The sequence below is a fragment of the Ceratosolen solmsi genome, unplaced genomic scaffold (genome assembly GCF_000503995.2).
Source record: "Ceratosolen solmsi marchali unplaced genomic scaffold, CerSol_1.0 scaffold2, whole genome shotgun sequence".
NCBI classification, from domain to species: domain Eukaryota; kingdom Metazoa; phylum Arthropoda; class Insecta; order Hymenoptera; family Agaonidae; genus Ceratosolen; species Ceratosolen solmsi.
In genome coordinates, this window is record NW_011948422.1 from 5,812,994 (window position 1) to 5,832,894 (window position 19,901).

The 19,901-nt window shown below is 26.4% G+C and overlaps 3 protein-coding genes across 4 annotated transcripts; 2 read left to right on the top strand and 1 right to left on the bottom strand.

Moving 5' to 3' along the window:
* The first annotated feature begins 948 nt into the window (after positions 1 to 948).
* Mvd (mevalonate diphosphate decarboxylase) lies at positions 949 to 3,422 on the top strand. The gene is made up of 8 exons (XM_011499177.1): positions 949 to 1,060; positions 1,744 to 1,814; positions 1,901 to 1,968; positions 2,061 to 2,107; positions 2,200 to 2,351; positions 2,440 to 2,901; positions 3,012 to 3,173; positions 3,239 to 3,422. The coding sequence occupies exons 1-8, from the start codon at positions 1,009 to 1,011 to the stop codon at positions 3,398 to 3,400; spliced, it is 1,176 nt and encodes a 391-aa protein (XP_011497479.1). The 5' UTR covers positions 949 to 1,008; the 3' UTR covers positions 3,401 to 3,422.
* A 258-nt stretch (positions 3,423 to 3,680) lies between these two features.
* On the top strand, positions 3,681 to 5,916 carry LOC105361889 (tRNA methyltransferase 10 homolog A). The gene is made up of 5 exons (XM_011499180.1): positions 3,681 to 3,957; positions 4,023 to 4,332; positions 4,437 to 4,583; positions 4,663 to 4,768; positions 5,180 to 5,916. The coding sequence occupies exons 1-5, from the start codon at positions 3,782 to 3,784 to the stop codon at positions 5,347 to 5,349; spliced, it is 909 nt and encodes a 302-aa protein (XP_011497482.1). The 5' UTR covers positions 3,681 to 3,781; the 3' UTR covers positions 5,350 to 5,916.
* On the bottom strand, positions 5,915 to 13,155 carry LOC105361888 (uncharacterized). Of its 2 annotated transcripts, none has more exons than XM_011499179.1 (6): positions 12,601 to 13,155; positions 9,014 to 9,127; positions 7,874 to 7,970; positions 7,646 to 7,796; positions 7,390 to 7,515; positions 5,915 to 6,544 (listed from the first exon to the last, which is right to left on the bottom strand). In XM_011499179.1, the coding sequence occupies exons 1-6, from the start codon at positions 12,840 to 12,842 to the stop codon at positions 6,261 to 6,263; spliced, it is 1,014 nt and encodes a 337-aa protein (XP_011497481.1). In that variant the 5' UTR covers positions 12,843 to 13,155; the 3' UTR covers positions 5,915 to 6,260. The 2 variants fall into 2 exon arrangements, with proteins under 2 accessions (XP_011497481.1, XP_011497480.1); XM_011499178.1 differs by having other exon boundaries at positions 7,387 to 7,515.
* Positions 13,156 to 19,901: the final 6,746 nt, after the last annotated feature.

Here is a 19,901-nt window from a genome sequence, read left to right on the forward strand (position 1 = left end):
AAACAAATTTTCAAATACTATGAACGACCATGGCAAGACGATTGAAAGAAATCATTAAAGAAATATTTATTATCGTTTATCTTTTGAAAGGTCAATGTGAGTTTTATCAAAAAAAAATATCGAATGCTAGAGTAGCAAAATAATATTTATACGATTATGCATATTCGCCATTTTGGATTAATATGAGAGGGAAAATGCATAGCTCGCAAGTATATATTAAGAACAATGTATTGCATTGCATAACTATGTAAAATACATTTAATCACTATAATGTAAACATTACTAATGAACAATCAATACATCAAGTCATTTGAAACAGTAAAAAATATAAATTCGTAGATAATGTGAAATAATAAATATTGTGATAACTATGTATAAAAACCGCTTTCATACATAATAAACCGTAAGACTTGAGCATTATAAAGTAATTCGATATTTTGAGCATTTTCACGGACAAAATTCAAAATTGCTTTCTGATATAAAGATAAAAATGAGATTAATACAAGCGAGTATTATTAATAATCCATAAAATGCATACATTTTATGTAAGTATATGTGACATAATAGTATAATATGTATTACATATTTATTTATTAGTAGAATGCAAGTGTTTTGAATGTAAAAAGCTTATGTATAAAAAAAAATTTACATTACATTAATTACTTCCTCGCATATTAATGGTTAATTATTATTAATGTCAATTTTAAACGCGAGCATTTTTAAATAAATTAAATTTTACATAGTAATAGGCCGTTAGTTTTTTATATTCTGAATTATGATATGGTTCCCTTATTTAACGGGTGACCCTTTTCTCATGTATATTTTATAATTTGCGCAAGTTCGTTATCCAATGGGAAGAGGCTAGTTCGGCGCAAACTCAAGATCTTTTTCATGATTGCGTATGTAGCAGAGGAGATGGTAACAAGTAGTAACAGTCAGCGAATGTTGTTTCTGATGAGTTCAAGATTTTGCCGCAGAACCGAGTAAGATAGATCTACAATATTCAAAATGAATGTAGTTACATGCATTGCGCCAATAAACATTGCAGTTATAAAATACTGTAAGTATTTAAATATAAGCAATTTATATTATAATTAAATTATATACTCTGATATATCGCAATAAATAATTCTAGTTATAAGATTACACAGACTTCTCACATTGGAATTTTTGGAGTGAAAAGTTTACAGTTATATGATTACGGAATGCGTATTGCATTACGTATTCATAACTTTCGAAAGTTTCAACTAAGCTTTCTTTTTTAAAAATATTTAAAATATTTGTCATCTATCATTATTTAATTTTATTAAATTTATTATTTTTAAAGCTGTAATTTTTTAATTCAAACTAATAGTTTTATTTCTCATTTGACGCTAAGTATGCAGATTTTAACGTGAAAGAATTGTAAAGAATACAATGTAAAATCATCATATTGTAATGTTAAATATAGTTCTTTCGAATATAAAAGGTATGATAAATAAACGAATATCCATTAAAAAAAAATTGTATTCAAAGGAAATACTCATATTTAAATTAGGTACAGTGATTGTGATCAGTTTTTTAAACAGTGCTTATACAAATAATAATAATCCTAATAATTTTAATTCTGCTGAATTGTACTGAATTCTGCTATTTCGTTTATACATCGAAAAAATTATATTACACTGAAGGAATTGTAAATTAATTATTCGCTTAAATATTAAATTTATAAATAAATACTAAATGTATAAATATTTGTTTTAGGGGGTAAAAGAGATGATGATTTAATTCTTCCAGTAAATGATTCAATTAGTACCACTTTGGATAAGGATCATGTTAGTTAATATTTTAATTAATTTAAAAAATTTTTTTCAATTTCATTTATATGATGAGATTCTAATGTTTTAACTTTTTTTGAAAGCTTTGTACTAAGACAACAGCTATGGCAAGCTCAGATTTTAAAGAAGATAGAATGTGGTTGAATGGAAGGTATGTCTTTTATATATCTATTTGTTATGGAAATATTATATATGTATTAATATGAAATTATTAAATTATTAATAAATTATTATACATTTTAGTGAACAATCAATGGATAATCCAAGGTTACAAAATTGTTTGCGAGAATGTATTTGTCACTAAATATTTATTTATTATGTGAATAGAGTAATATAATAATATAAAAATTATACTAAAATAAAAATTTTTTTTAATTTTTAGTAAAAAAAAGGGCTCAAATTTCTGAAGAAATGCAAAATTGGAAACTTCACATATGCTCAGAAAATAATTTTCCTACTGCTGCTGGTTTAGCATCCAGTGCCGCTGGATATGCTTGTCTTGTTACAACTATTGCAAAACTTTATAAAGTAGAGGTAAATTTTTAAAGTCATAATTTGATAATTTCATTCATCTTCTAATGAATTAAGAAAAACTCAATTTTATTTCTTACATTTTTAATAGGGAGAAGTAAGTGAATTGGCAAGAGTAGGTTCTGGATCAGCTTGTCGGAGCATGTATGGAGGATTTGTCAGATGGTTCATGGGTTCAGATCCAAAAGGTAGCGACAGTATTGCTAAACCAATTGTACCCGTTTCCCATTGGCCTGATATGAGAATCTTAATATTAGTTATAAATGATTCCCAAAAGAAAGTATCTAGTGCACAGGGAATGAAGAGAACATTAATGACCTCGGAGCTCATAAAATACAGAATTGATAAGATTTTGCCTACTAAGATTAATCAAATGCAACAAGCTATATTAAACAAAGATTTTGAATCATTTGCAGAACTTACAATGAAAGATTCTAATCAAATGCATGCAGTATGTTTAGACACTTATCCTCCATGTATTTATATGAACGATACTTCTCATCTTATTGTTGATCTTATTCATTCGTACAATGCTACTAGTAGTAAAATAAAGGTAAATAAAGCTATTAACAAAATAAAAATTGTTATTAAAAGTGTATGGAATAAATTTTAATCAGATTTTTATAAAATAAACTCATTCCTTTTATTTATAATTATATGTAGGTAGCTTATACATTTGATGCTGGTCCAAATGCAACATTGTTTTTATTAGAGAAAGATGTTCCAGAATTTGTTAGTGTTCTTGATCATTATTTTCCATCTATAGAGAATATCAATATTGAATATAAAAAAGGAATTGCTATCGAAACTATTCTGCCTTCAAAGGTTAATTTTTAAATAGAATTATCACGTTGATTTTATAAAATGGTAAAAAACAATATTTATTTCAGAACTTATTGGAAAAAATCAATTTCACAAAGCAGACAGCAGGAAAATTAAAATATATCATTCATACACGTATTGGTAATGGACCAGAACAACTTAGTGATTGTAAATCTCATCTTTTAAATAGTCAAGGATTACCTGTTGCATCATTAATAACAAATTGTTAACATTATTAAGTTTCAAAGGGGGCTGTGGGCGCGCGCGCGCGCAAAAATATATTAATAGTTTTACATTAATTTAATATAAATTTTAAAACAAAAATATTACACATAAAAGTTTATTTAATCATTTTAACATAATTGAAATTAAAATAATGGAATTTAAATATTTAAAGTTTATAAATGTATTAAATTATTAAATAAATGAGTACGTTTTCATTTTCATAAAAATTAAATTTTTTATGATTTCACACATGCGCAATAGAAAAAATCTATGTAAACGCGTCGAAGAGTATTGTATAGGTTATATTATGATAGTAATGTTTAAGAAAAAGTTAATTATAAATAAATAATGTTTTATAATATGTAAATATTAATTTCATAAAAAAAATGGATACTAGTAATAAAAATATTGATTGTATCGTGAAAGATCCTGAAAAAAAGGATGAAAATATTTTAATTTCTGCAAAACTACAAGATACGTCTACAGATAATGCACTGAGTAAACGTCAATTAAAAAAAATAAAAAAACGCGAAAAGTGGTTGAAATTAAAACCAGAAAAGAGGTATTATAAATATCTGAATTTCGGAAAATAGTCTTTCAAGTCTTTTAAGAAATCGTATATTTTAGGTTACGCGAGAGAGCCAAAGCGAAAGAAAAACGAGCATTTGCTAGAGCAAATAATCTAGATCTTGGCCCATCTAGAAAATTTTTAAAAAGTTGTACTATGGCAGATAGTTCATGTAAACTTAACGTTACAATTGATTTGTCATTTGATGAATTTATGATTAGTAAGGATATTGCAAAATTAATTAAGCAAATTTTAAGATGCTATACTTTAAATAGGCGAGCGATTGCACCATTGCAATTTTCTTTAACTAGCTTTACAGGCAAGTCTTTGGATGAAATGGGTAAACATAATGGTTATGAGCATTGGGATGTACGTATTTATATTGAAATATTTTATGAATTACCCAATATAATGATAAAATAACAAGATACTTTTATAAAACAAACTGTATTATTTTATATTATATTCATTAGGTAAAGTTTTGCCCAGAAAGTTACTTAAATATTTTTTCAAAAGATAAAATTATGTACCTGACAAGTGAGTCTGAAAATATTATAGAGGAATTAAATAATGATTATGTTTATGTAATTGGTGGGCTTGTTGACCATAATTGTCAAAAAGTAAATATATTTATTAATAGATTAGTTTTCGTGTGAGTGTTCTAGTTATTTTTTACATTCTCGAATTAATTTCTTAAAGGGTCTATGTCATAGATTAGCTATATCAAACAATGTTAAACATGGAAGATTGCCCTTAGACAAGTTCCTGCAGATGAAAGCAAGGAAAGTTTTAACTGTCAATCATGGTAATTTATTTTATACTTAATTTATTCACAAATGTTTACATTATGATAATATTTAATAGAATAGTATTATAAATTAAAAAATATACTTTATTTTCGTCTTAGTAAAACTAAAATGAATAATTTTCTATTCAAACTTATTTTTATCAATTGTATATTGTAAATTAAAAAGAAAATATTCAGAGCTAATTTCCATGTATAATAATACAAGTTTATTCAAATAATTTTTGGATCCATATCATTCATCGGTAAATCAAACATTAAAACTTACATCTATTAATTTTCTTGAAAATAAGTTTTGATAAAATAATTGAATTATGAAATTTTCTTATTTTTAAAAGAGTATTCTCATTCGGTTATTTTACAATAATGTTTATTAACTATTGTAATAAATAAAAAATCTTTTTTTTCTAGTATTTGAAATAATTCTCAAAGTTACTGAAGGTAAGACTTGGCAAGAAGCATTTCTAGAAGTTTTACCCGAACGTAAAAATGCTCAACCAGTTTCTACAAAAGTGATGAATAATTTGGATGAATTACAAAATCAAAGTGAGACTGAAGAAGTTATTAATGATAACAGTTAATTATATTAAAATTTGTTATTAAGGAAACAGTGATAACTAAGGCCTTTTCAAATCGATGTTCTTTATTCAAACGCATCTTGAGCTTTCTTGTGTGTATTTTTTGATACACAAACGTTCTTACGGAAATATGTCAAACTGTTTTTCCTTAAATTTGTACTCGGTTAGTCGAGAAAACTGTACATATTTCTTTTTAAATCTTATAAATATTAAATATGATTCTACTACTTATATCACTAAATAGGTCTGTATATTTATTTATACATAAATAAATAAATTTTATCTATCCGCATCCAATACTACAGACTTGCTGTAGAAATAAGCAATATTTATTTATTACTCGCTATCACACGAGTGTATGCAAAAGATAAAATATGAAGTAAAATCAAAAAATGGAAATATAATTAATTTGAGATAAGTAAAAAATAAAATTTAATTTTCACATATAAAATGAATTACCGAAAAAAGCCAAACAATTGGTAAAATATACATATAATTCATTCAATTATATAATCAATAAATTTAAAGTATATATTGGTGAATTCATTGTGGTGCTTGTTACAAAAAAAAAGAAAAAAAAAAACACGAAGATTATTGTGTAACGAACATCTTGATAGCGTACGTTACGAAAGGCCATTGCAAAAGCAAAAACACCTACACGGCGAAGAAAGCCAGGTACATTATACACAGAGTGATTGATTTAACAGATAAAAGTTCTCATCCTAAACAATCTTCTGTTTCTTTCAAGTTATACACTCACTCATACATATCGGGCTATGAGACACGACAAAAAAGTAACGATCTCAACCCGGTTTATGTCCTATATAATCGCATCACCCTTTCATTAAGAAATATAATATTCTCATAAATTTTATTTTGGATTATTTTCTTTTAAATAATCTGGATAATTCTACTCAAACACTCTTGAGATTGGCTACATCGCGACTATCAATAATCTCAAATTCGCTATTTTCGCTATCATAGTCGTCCTCGTTAAATTTCTTCGACCCCAATCCGAGATCTACGTCATCATCGGAGGAAGAAGAATCACGTTCAAAGTACCCAGTCTGGAAACGTATACCATCAATATCGGTTTCACTATTGCTAAGCTCAAGTTCAGAAAGTTCGAGTCCATCCGTACTACCGTCATCATGAGATGGAATTTTTAAGTCAAACAAGTCTTCATCATTAAATTGATCTAGGATAAAAATATTAAATATTAAAAGAATTCTCATATAACTATGATTAATTTATTAGCTCTATGTATTTCTTAAAACAAACAAACTATATCTAATTATTTAATTAAGTATTAATTTACCTAAAAATAATTTCTTTAATTTATATTAGATTTTTATATTTTATTCTTTCCTATTTTTTAAAGTAAATATCCATTTAGATATTTTATAAAAAAGCAATGATTTTGTTTTAATTCAATTAAGTAATGATTACTAACAAAAAAAAAAAAAAAAAAAAAAAAAAAAAAAAAAAAGGTTAGTATATAGTATTATTAATATACTCAGAAAATTATTTTTAGAGATTCTGTATTAAAACGTAAAATTAGAATTTTGTGATGATTCGGAAGAGAATTAAGTTTAATATAAAAGATTTTCGTAAAATAAAATAAAATTTTTTTTAATAATATATAGCTAGAAATATATATATATCTATTAATTTTTTTTAAACAGATATAGTTTAATAGATTTTACAAAAACTAATTATATATACAATATGAAAAGGTTCGTTGTACGATATGCAAAATTTTACAAAATTGAAAAAAAAGTCATTAATCATAATTTTCATTATCCTGAAAATATTTGTTTTCACACAAATATATATTATTTTTTAAATATTTATAATATCAATAGATTTAACTTCTATTCTAAAACTGTTACTACACCACAAGGAACATTATTATATAAGAATGTGTTTAAATAGTTCCTTTATAAATTTTCTTTGCACTGAATGGTTCTTTAATATGCTTTCAAATGCAGTTAATAATAAAAAATTATGGTAAAAACTATATGTAAAAATAGATAATACCACGCGAGATGTTCATATCTTGATTTGGCGGTGTTGGGGAACGATCGCCAGTTTCACCTGCCCGTTTTAATACTTGAAGACTATCTTCTGTTACTGCTGGTAAGAATTCTTCCATTTCATTATCCCACTCTTAAATTAATTAAAAAGCTTATATAAGATTATTATTGTTCTCTTATTATTATTACTATTTTTATTAAATAATTCTATATATATTATTTTTGTCTACTTCATTTGATTTATAATATAATCGTACCCATACCTTTATATGATAGTTCTTTACAAAGAAGCCGTAGAAGGAATGCAGGACCAAGTAAAATACCCATACATAATGTATAAGTAAATAAAATACTATCCAAATTACGTCCAATAAGCCAAAGACCCAGTGAAATAGTACATATGATAATACAGAACTATAATTATTTGTAACCATTAGTTCATTCTTTGTGCTTTGTAAGTAATTTGGTTAAAGCCAACAATGTATTCTTACCACTTTAGGCTGTTCTTGTTGCATATGAAGAAGATTTTCAAAGGTCAATTTAACTTTTTTAACTAATTTTTCCAACTGTTCGTTTCTAGATTGCCAACTGCAATAAAATAAAGAACATATGTTTTAATCATAAATTTTATTACGTTGAAAATACAATTTTTTTTTTTTTTATAAATCTGTATAATCATTGAATATTATTTTTAAAAAATTTTTCAATTGTATATTGTAAAATACTAAGTATTTCTGCATAAAATTTCCTTATATTATATCATAAATTTAATGAACGAATGGCTGAGGGTAATAATATATTCAAAATTAATTAAAATGATTTTTGCATATTATGAATAGAATGATTAAAATTTTTCTAGATAATATAAAAATTTGCATTTATCAATATTAATTTAAGATTATATAAATGTTTTAAACATGTGGCATGCATAAAAAGTTCATAAGTTTCATTTTACAATAAAGTAATACTATGGGTTTCCAATATAATGGCAAATAAGCTTTTTCATGTTTAATATAAGGCTGTGAAACAACTGAATATACAACCTTTTGTTTATCTACAAAATCTTAAATAGTTGTCCTATAAATATCTAATAAGATGAGTCGAAAATTTATTAAACATATTAATCATTACAAACTATAATGTTTAAATAGATAAACCCCTTTTAAATGAATTAATTTTAAATGGCGGGTGTTGATGCACGAGGTGGATATTCAGTTTATGTTATATAGCATGAGAACATTCGACTTGTTTACGTATTATTAATGCCAAGCTATCAGAATACTAGTAGAATGATTAATATGGAATTTGCAGTTGGCAAGGTAATGTTTAAAAAATACTGAAAATTATTTGAAAGAACTTCACTAAGAAACACAAATATCGATGTATTATTAACAAAATTTTGTTAAATTTACATTAAAGTACATCAACTCTTTCTTCGGACCAAATAAATACTTTAAAAATATAGATAAATATACATCACCGATCGTTTCAAAATAAACAAAAGTTTTAATCGATAAATCTCACGATTGTTAAGTAAATTTTAATTATCAAAAAGTAAAAGACAAAGAGTTTAATAAATTAAATTAAAAAAAAAATAATAATAATAATAATAAACAAATGGTTTAACTTACATTTGTAAATTTGGTACTTCCTCTTGGGTCTCCAATGTACTGTAACAAAGTACTATAACTAGAGCAGCACTGCTGGCTGCTGCAAAGCCACGCACTTCGAGTACTACGAAACCCCTAGAGTAACGAAATAAGAAATAGAATAACAATTATTATACTCCTACTATGATTTATAATAAATTTGACTTTAATTATAATAATTTGAAAATTGTTCTTTTATTTATGTAATTAATCACGATAAAAAAGTGAGTTTGTTAAAAATGGTATTAAAATTTATATAATATCGTCAACATTTATTGGATAAATATATTTTTATTATTACAATGAAAAAAACTTACATTAAGTTTTTAATTAGCTTATTAAAGTAATTGCATTTTGTTTTTATTTGTTATTAAAAATGAAAATGAAAAATTTTTTTTTCTTACTGCTAATATGCAACATCATATAAATATGCTAATGTATTATAAATTTACTGCAAAACTCCCACGACGTCCAATTCATTACTGTACGTACAATACTCAATGTCTCTTTTGAGATCACTTTATCAATATGCAAATAGTTAAGATTTTAGTTAGTGCAAAATTGTAAAAGATCTAGATAATATGATCTAGTATGTGTGATATCTAATTTAAAATGCTCCTCATGTAAAATAAATTAATAAAACATTGCGAAATATATTTTTTATTAATAATTTCTTTGTTGTAATAATGAAGATATTAAATATAGTATCATAATTTGCATATTAATTAACAAGACACTAACATTTGTATAAAGCTTATAATGATAATATTAGTTTTTATATAATTTTCTGAATTATAATAATTTTGTGATATAAGCGTAATATAATCTAATAATTCTAATTAAGAATCAGAAGAGTATTATTTTATTATTTATCTCAAACCCAAGATCTAATAAAAAAAAAAAACAATACTTAAATTAAATAATTAAATCTTAAATGAAAGACTTATTTACAAATTTTTAGAGAAAGATTTAACTTATAGTATAACAATTATTGAGCTCTAAGACGGCTGTATTAATTTATCTTGAAATCATGCAAAATAGTTACGTATTATGAAATTATATAACACACACATTTATATATATATATATATATATTTTTTTTTTTTTTTTTAATTTAATGTAATTGAAAGCCACATTTTTATGAGCAACATTATTAATAGAGTAGTTGTTTAAATACAGCATAAACACTCGGTTTAAACCAAAAATAGATTATTCGTGTTTATATTGCCTTGGATTTTAAAAAGATGTTTCATAGGTTTTGTATTTTTATCTAATTATACATAGTATTAATTATTTGGAATTGAAATATTTTCATTCAATAATATAATTGAACAATGAAATTTCTTTTTAAGAAAAGAAATTATAGAAAAGGCCGATGAGCACAATTGTGCGCAAAATATTTACTTTGAACCAAGCAAAACGTTGCTTACTTTGTAATCAAGACTTTCGTTTTTAAAATTTTTCATTATTTTATTCACCAAAGGCTTCCATTAAATATGTAATCGACAAATCCAAAAAAAAAAAAAAAAAATATGTCAAAGCTTAATTTGCAGTTAATAGAGCTTCTCCTCGTTCTCTCACTCCTCTCACCTTGCTCCGAAAATGTGGGCGTGAAAGTGAGTGCAAATAAATAAAAAATGCCGACCAATCGCGAGGAATACATACGTACTCTGTCATTGGCTCACGACACTTTTGTGCATTCGTGTGTTCGCTCTTGACCGGATGGATAAACAGTGTCGAAATCGGACGATATTTTCGATCTATAAAGCGATTGGGAAGGAAGCGCAACGAAAGTTAGAAGTTATTTCTCATCTATAATAGGACAATTATTATTTGAACTTTTTCTAATTAAGCCAAGAACTATATCCTTTTAGCTAATGTTATTCTTCCCATATTATATCGTACAATTTCAAAGTTTTTAAATTGAATGTAGGTTTAAAAAATTGATTTTTATTTAAGCTTGAAAGCGTTTTAATGTATTAATATTCTTTAACCCTTTATAATACATACGTATAAATAGCAATATTTATCAGATATACTATATATCAGATCAACTATAATGAAAATAAGTAGGAGATAATAAATTATCGAATTTATCATTTTATTAGGATAACTAAGTTTTTCTTAAGAATCTTAAATCTAAAAACAACACTCTGCTATTGAGAATAATCCAAAACTTCCTATTTTTAAGATATACAAGCATTACTTTATTGATTTATTTATCAACAACACTATGTAGATATTTAATTGACATCGATGACTTAAGAAATGTTTAATATATTGTCTAGTAAAAAGTTAAATGGAAAATTTATTTTCATTATTTTCATATGAAAAGAATTGTACGTATTATAAGAAAAAATTAATTTTAACAGTACGTATAAATAGTGCTGTAAACAAGGTTACCATATACTTTATAAATAACATAATTCAAATTTATAAAAACTTTATACTCGAGTGCTTTATGTTATGCGTTACAGAAAAAGAAAAAAGATAAAATCATTATTAGTTTTTCTTGTTGGTAAATTTCTACGGAAAAACTATTTGATACATATAGCCAACTCTTACATAATATTTTTGTATTGCATCGTTTTAGTGCAGATTTTAAATGCATGAAATTTTCGACTATAGAGCTACAATAAAATTCCATGTAAAAAATAGGTTTACTAAAATGTGATTCAGAATACAAAAATAATGTCATCATTATTCGAACATTACATACGGTTACTCATATAAAATTAATTTAATAAACAAGCGTAATTAATATTTTGACAGTGACATATGGATCAACGTATGTTAAAACAAGAACAAAGAGCCGTTAATCATAATTATATTACAAAGATATTATTTCGTGAAAACAAAATATTTTGTGATTTTTTTTTTGGGAATTGTGACTGAGAGTTAAATATTCGAGTTAATTCGTGACAACAAGATTATAAAAGTATTATGTATAAAAAAGCATAATTATCAATTATTTTAAGCTTTATATATATAATATATATATATATAATATATATATATATATATATATATATATATATATATATATATATATGCACAAATAAAAAATAATCTTGGAAATATATGGTTCTGTTCTTAATTATAGCTGATCTAATTGTACTATTTATAACATAAAGAATATTTTAAATTAAGTCGAACCTTTATAAATGATAATATATTTGATAAATGACGGCACGTAGAGTTTGTGAATAATACTAATTATATATATATATATGATTAGTATACCTCGAGTTTGGATTCTCATTCATTTTTGGTCTTGGCATCAATTCATCTTAATAGTTTCATCGTATTTTTAAGGTAAACAAATTTAATAGTTAATATTTTTTCAGAAACTAACCTGCGATTTTACAACAAAACGAATAAATTACTTTTCGTTCATAAATGCTCATAGCATCGATCACGGCATAAAACGAAATGACAAGAGCACAGACCATCACTTAAACATCACTAATAAAAATGAAAGTGCCGTGAAATAGGGTTATGGGATGGTGGAAAGTCTACATCCGAACATAAGCATCATTGCTATTACATGATAAGTGACTAAAACGCACCAAAACAGAATGTTGAATGCCATGGCGACGGAAATGCTATTATAAGCGTTCTCCCAGAGAAGAACGCTCTCGATGACATCGATGAGCCTCTTGCTGACATCGGAGAAGCTGCACTGGTACTGGCGTTGCCGTCGCTCTTTCTCCTCGAGTTCCTTCTGCCTACGACGGGCCTTCTCCTCGAGGGCTTTGACCGTCCTCCAGGGCCATCCAATGCGGTAGGCAAACGTCGAAAGCCTCTCCATAACGTCGAGCCGGTGCCTCCCCTACGCTGGCTAGTCTGTCGGCTGCTAGGGCTGCCTCAGGCAGCGCGCCGATGGCGACGACGTTGCACGTAGAAGCAGCTGCTACGGGCTCTCTCACCGTCGTCGGCGGCGCTTGGCATGACACGCTTAATACCCTTCGGGGAGCGCTCGCTCGCTTCGCCCCCTCTTTATTTTTAGCGGATCGGCCGTCGCGATGCTTTCGGCGCACCGCTGCCTTTTTTCTCTTCTCCTTTTCGGCCGCCTCTTAATGGGCGCTTGGCTGCCGTTGCCGCCGCCACCGCCACCGCCGCCGCCGTCGTTGTCGTTGTCGTTGTGGTCGTGGTCGTGGTCGTGGTCGTGGTCGTGGTCGTGGTCGTGGTCGTCGTCGTCGTCGTCGTCGCCGATTTTGCCGCCGTCTCTGCTGCTGCTGCTGCTGCTGCTGCTGCTGCTGCTGCTGCCGCTGCTACTGCTGCTGCCGCCACCGCCACCGCCGCCGCTGCTGCTACCACTGCTTTTCCTAGGCTAACGAACAAAAGGAAATTCACGAGACTGAAATAATGGCGAACGGGAGCCGCGCGCGCTACGATTTCCCAGGTCTTTCAATGGGGCGCCGTTTCCAAGGGAATCGGCATTGGCTGTCGAGTCTCGATAAGCGGTCACGAGTTTGCCGTTGGTCTTTGCGATACAGTTAGAATAACAGCGTCTTTTATATCGACCCTTTTTGAGTCTAAACGCTGACTTGTGACAAACGAGCGAATATTCATATTTTCTTAATTCACCGATTTTATTCAATGAAGCGCGTTGCACGACGAGTTATAAGTGAAAGCGCTATTGCTGTGGCTGATCGGTAATCTGCCCGGAATGCCTGTGATAATTAAAAATAACAAAATCCAATATAAATTATTGATACCCACACGCACGGAGATTTGACATTTTTTTCATCTTAGACTTATATTCTGCGGGGCTTTTACGTATTTTTTGTATTTCTAACCAAAGTAGTTCTTACCATTTAGTCGAAACGACAAAATAAAATGAATGCATCAATGCATGAGCACAACGTACGTATAAGGATAAAATTGAGATACTTTTATGACGTTCTTTTAATTATCGTATGAAAATAGTCTGGAATTACGGAGTATTATTAAAGCAAAAGGAGCTGAAATTTTTAATCGACTGTAAAATAATACAATAATTCTTACAACTATTTTAATTAAGTGAAATAATATGTAACGACTGGCCTCAATCCAATTTGTCAATAAATTCCATGTTAAATTTAATCAATGGAAAATTGCTATATTATTGCAGCACTGATTCATTGATTTTCTAGCTGCGAATTCATATTGTAAGATACATTCTGAATCTTCTCTTCTCGGACAAATGAAATCTCAATAAGCCGTGCACTTTCCCCTCGGATCTAATATATCGTATATTTTCTGTACTCTTTTAATACTCGCGACTTCAAGGAGGGCGCACCTCCCAGGAACATACAATAATACAATCGCAATAGCTATCTGTTCGTATACTTTAGCATTGACACGAGAGAGTGAATATATAGGAATTAATTTCGTGAAAGATAATGATCTGTGTAAAAACGTATATATAGTAATAATATTTTTCGTTTCAAAGGCTCGTTTATGCAAAAAAAAAAAAAAAAAAAAAAAAACCCGTACCATTGTTCATGCATATTTTTATATCTGAAATTGAAAATTTTTCAGTATACAATATCAATTTCAACCAAACAGCAAGGTTCGACAGTAAGAGATAATATGGAATTTTTAATAATCGTTCATTGCTGCCTCTATTTGGCCTTCGCTCGCATATTACACATATAATTTTATAGCGAACTTTTTTCCACGCATTATAGCGAATGTTTTACGGATATCGCGAAACAAAAGTCAGTGATGCATTTATACACATATTTACATATGTAAATAAAATGTTGACAAACAATATTTTCTTTGCGTATATGATACCCTATTCGTGGATGGTTCGACCATGGAATGATTACGAAAATAAAAGATTTCAATATGTTAATCAACTCATAATCTTCAGCTATTATCAATTTTCCACAATTAAATATACATTTTTTGCCGAATTCTTACATAAGTTGCGATGTTTCTTTTATTTTTAATTTAACAAATTAAATACGTTAATTGTTACGTATAATCAAAAACAAAAACATATACGTATAATACATATTTTCTAATATATATTTGAATTAACATTTACTCTATACATATTTTTATTATCCATATTAATTATATTTTACACAGTTATTTTTTTCAAGTATTAACAGTTTAAACTTTTATTTTTAACGTAAATATAAAGCTTCACGGAATACTACCGATTGGTGTAATTGAAAAAATTCCAATAAACTGGAAAAAAAATAAGTACAGTTACTAAATAAAAGTAACAGTCTTGTTAAATTAGTACCTCAAGTACTTTTTGCATTATAAATAGACTTGTCGAGGTAAACATCATTTATATAGATAGTTGAAAAGCTTGAATGTAGGAAAATATTCTACGAATTATATAATATTATTCAGTCAATTGTTATATTACGAAAAAGAGAAGATTTATACTCTAATTATATCTTAATTGACTGTATAATAAACTATTAAACAAACTGTAAAATATGTTAACACAAATCTTTACAGTTATTATCATTCTTTACAGTATTACAACATATCAACATCGCAGTAGAATTAAATTCTTAATAAAATGTTCGAATATTATTAGTTTTTCAGTGCGTTTTAAACCTAAATGAATTTTATTCAACATAGAAAATAATTAATTGAATTTTACACATTTTTTTTTGTATTATTACCTTTAATGAACTGTTTCATGAAAATAATTTATTTAATAATTATATATGTAATATAAAAGCAAGATAAAAGTACAATTTGTAAAATGCTTTCCTTTATGTGAGTACATAAAAAATGATTATTATAAAATATGATTAAAAAATAATTCAATTGTTTAACTTTCAATAAAAAAAAAAATATATCTCGATTGGCTGATATATGAAAAACAAGATATAATAAGATAATTATTATATCGAAGTGATTTTTTATTTACCGAAATTTGGCGCTGTAATGCATATTACAGCAGGCAAATTTAATTAAAATATTGACAAATTTTTATTATAATTTAATATCACTATTTTCCGTATTTACATTTCCTCCTTTTTTGATTATTTCGATATCTATACGACTTCTGTTTCTATACACTCGAGTGAGAAACTATTAATATAATAAGTATCCAGATAGGTGAATAAATTTATAACAAAGATATGAAATTCGAAAAGCTTAAAAAATTATTTTGCACGTATATATAATTTAGAAAAAAGTAGTTCATTTGTATTGTCTTTTTAATATGTAAGTTTTAAATTAGTGACAATCGAAGTTTTAGTATATTAGTCACTGTCTAGCAATGTAGTAAGAATTTCTTATCCAGACTTTTCATGCCCCATTAACAATTTTTCTACAATATTTAGATTTTCATTAGTGAACTTTTTCTAATCTTAATAATTAATTATCCAAAAATCATTCTATAATGATAAAATTGTAGATAAATAAACATTCTAAGTGGAGGAAACGTTTATGATAAATTGTGAATATATGCTTAATTTTATTTTGGAAACAAAATTAGTTACATTAAAATTTGACTGGTTATTCAAATTTTATAGTGTAAAAGTATAAACTATTTAAATTTATTAAATAGAAATGATAATGTAATGCAATGATTTATCATTTAATAAAAATAATACATAATGAAAATTGGAATGTCTTTCTCTAGAATATTATTTAAAACTGAAGAAGTGTTCAAATTTTTAAAGTTTTAGTTTAAAATTCTTATATTTATATTTATATTCTAGCCTTCCTTTTAATTTGCCGATAATATTATTATAAAGTAAAAAAAAATTTTTAAATAATACTAAATAAGTGAATTTTTAAGAAATATTATAAATTGAGTCATCGAGAATATAATTTTTCAACATAATATAACCTATAGTATTAGTTTTCCGCAACGTAATATAACGATTTTCGGTCTCTTACATTACTTATGTTTAGATGTTAAATCATTAGCCTTAATAATTGACACTACAGTAATAAAGTAATCGGCAAGGTTAATCTAAAAATATTATAAAAAAGATGGTGGAAGTTCTATTAAGATTAAAAAATATAATCTAATTAGGAATTATGATTAATTTTGATAACCACAATATAAAAAACAGAATGTTTTATTTAATTCCTTTACTTTGGTTCTTTAATTAAAATGTCTTTTTAATTTATTTTTTGTGAACATTTTTCTAAATAAAAGAAAATTAATATTTTAGGTTAGACTATTGAGCAATTTTATTCTTAATTATAGATTTTAAATTTTACAATTTTCATTAAAATTGAATAATTAAAGGTAATTATAAAACAACTCATATGTATGTACTATTAACAACTAATTATTCAAAATATTACTATCAATATTAGTTGATTAATTATAATAATTATTAATCAGACAGTAGCACTCGTTTAAATATAATATGTATTATACACAATTTGATACAAAATAAATTATTATTTGCAAAACTGTTAACAATTTAAGTATTGTTTCTTTCATATTTTAATAGACAATTGTAGTTCAAAGAAAATCAGTATTGATCTTTATCAAGAATTTGGTTTGAGATATTTAAAAATCAACCAAAAATAAAAAGAATAAAAATTGCTAACGTATGTTGTTCATATTATTGAAACATACGTTATAAAATTTGTTACATTAATAAAAAATTTATATTACAATTAAATTAGATAATTATAATAATGATTCATTTCATTTTTTTTTTTTTAAATATAATTAAATTTTATAAAAATAAGCAATATTGAATATTAAATTTACTAGTTATCAGAGATATCATAAGTGATTTAGCACTAAATTTATCCAATATACGCGCATGTATGTATGCACGTGCTCATGCATCCATGTGTCCGCCTGTGTAAACAATATGTAAAGACTTTCAAAACTTTAGTAGATACATATGTATACTTATATCTTATATGTATATATAGTATACGAGTTATCTGTTTACATTTTATTTTTTAAATTTGTTAGTAAATTATAAAAATGATAAACAATAAGTGAATTTATTAATGATTAAAAAGTTATTTAACAATAATTTTTCTTGATGCATCTGCAGTATATAACAATTTTATTGGTGATTACTGTAAAATAATGCACAATAGTTTTCGTTATATTTGATTTCTATTTTAAGTAATGAGCTAAATAACAGAAAAATATTTTTATAACAAGTATTTCTTTGATAATAGTTTATTTATTGAAATTGTTTGTATTGTTGATAATAATTACAAAACGTTTTTTATAAATACAATCACGGATTAATTATTTCATTCCGATAACATGAAATAAAATTAAAAAATATATTCTTGAACAAAGTGAAAAATGTCAAAATATAATGTAGATATTTTTGTTTTCCAGTTTCAATAAATAATTGCACGTATCTATAATATATAAAATAAATACAAAATTTATTTTGAATTTTGGTTCTAATATTTTACAAGATTTACCTAGCACATATCAAACATAAATTAAATTCATAATATAATTAATACTAGAAGTATGGAAAGCTCGTTATAATGAACAATATAATATCGAAAATATTATTCTGATAGACGCTTTTGATACATCAAGTATATATATATATATATACATTCATTACTTTTTCTAATTTAAAATTAATTTTTTTTTAATACATGTCTAAAAATTTAGTATAAAATTTGTAATATTAGAAATTCATTAAAGAAAAATGATAATAAACTATGAAATTAAAGCGGATAATATGTTAATTAAAGATTTAGCTTTTTTTTTTTTATAAAAAAAACTATTTATATATAAATTCTTATAAAGACTTGTTTAACAATTTTCAACTATTAATTCATAATCAAATTTGAAATGAATCGGTAATTATTAATATTTAAGAATTTCGTATTTTTTTCTTTCGAGTTCATTAAAAATTAATTGCAATCGAAAGAATTTTGTATTGTTTTATAATGCAGTAAAAATATTTTATAATTATATTTTATAGCTATTGTAAATAATGAATAAAATTAGTGTATTAAATTTTTATTTAATTTTTTTTTAAATATAAATTACCTTTAAACCTTATCAATAAATATAAATTATTATAATTTAAGTAAAAAAATATTCATATTAAATTTATAATTACCTTTTTTAGTTTACATTATTAATTTAAAGATTATATTATTGAAATTAAATAGTATTTGTAATTTGATTTTTAAACGTTCACAGAGCTCCACGCAATACTCCGTTTGTTCCGTCATTGATGTGCAATCAATATTTTAAACATAATGATATTTTTACTTTATTACACGGTTTTCCAAAGCTCGTGCACTTGCATATTAGCAAATAATTCTCGTAGGTGGTCTACGTATAGTTTTAGACACTTTCTAAACAAGAGTATCGAATAATAATTTTAATGTTTTGGAGGTTGTTGTTCATGACTGCCTGACGTCATTCAATTATCGTGTATTCGACCAAGTTTTCTTACACGCATTAAATCTTGGATAAAACGAAATTTCTCACATAAATAATAAGTTCATCGACAATTCCTTGAAATGTGAGCCTGACAACTCGGGACTCTGCGAGCGCATACAGCAGTAAAGATGTTCAATTTCCCTGCATCGAACATCAAAACAAAGCGGTCGTCGACTGGGACTTTACGGCACCATACGTCATCTATACACGGGGCCCGAAATGCGAAGAAAAATAAAACTGTGATAAAATATTACCATTCTGCTCTAAAAACAATAAAAACAACAACGATGAGGACGACTACGACGACGACGACGACTACGACGACGACGACGACGACGACGACGACGACGACGAAGACGACGACGACAACAACAACAACAACAACAATAAAAAGGGCTATATGTTTAAAGAGATTGGGGGGGGGGGGGAAAGAGGGGGAAAGGAGAGAGAGAGGGGGGCGAGAGAGGGGTTTTGGGGATGGGGTGGGGGGGG

Bases quoted from the DNA above. Each gene is read 5' to 3' on its own strand.
- Mvd (XM_011499177.1), top strand. From the start codon at position 1,009: ATGAATGTAGTTACATGCATTGCGCCAATAAACATTGCAGTTATAAAA. The intron at 1,969-2,060 runs GTATGTCTTTTA...TATACATTTTAG, and splicing joins AGAATGTGGTTGAATGGAAG to TGAACAATCAATGGATAATC. The intron at 3,174-3,238 runs GTTAATTTTTAA...TATTTATTTCAG, and splicing joins AAACTATTCTGCCTTCAAAG to AACTTATTGGAAAAAATCAA.
- LOC105361889 (XM_011499180.1), top strand. From the start codon at position 3,782: ATGGATACTAGTAATAAAAATATTGATTGTATCGTGAAAGATCCTGAA. The intron at 3,958-4,022 runs GTATTATAAATA...CGTATATTTTAG, and splicing joins AAATTAAAACCAGAAAAGAG to GTTACGCGAGAGAGCCAAAG. The intron at 4,769-5,179 runs GTAATTTATTTT...TTTTTTTTCTAG, and splicing joins AGTTTTAACTGTCAATCATG to TATTTGAAATAATTCTCAAA.
- LOC105361888 (XM_011499178.1), bottom strand. From the start codon at position 12,842: ATGGAGAGGCTTTCGACGTTTGCCTACCGCATTGGATGGCCCTGGAGG. The intron at 7,971-9,013 runs GTAAGTTAAACC...ATTTTATTGCAG, and splicing joins GAAGTACCAAATTTACAAAT to TTGGCAATCTAGAAACGAAC. The intron at 7,797-7,873 runs GTAAGAATACAT...AAATAATTATAG, and splicing joins AACAAGAACAGCCTAAAGTG to TTCTGTATTATCATATGTAC.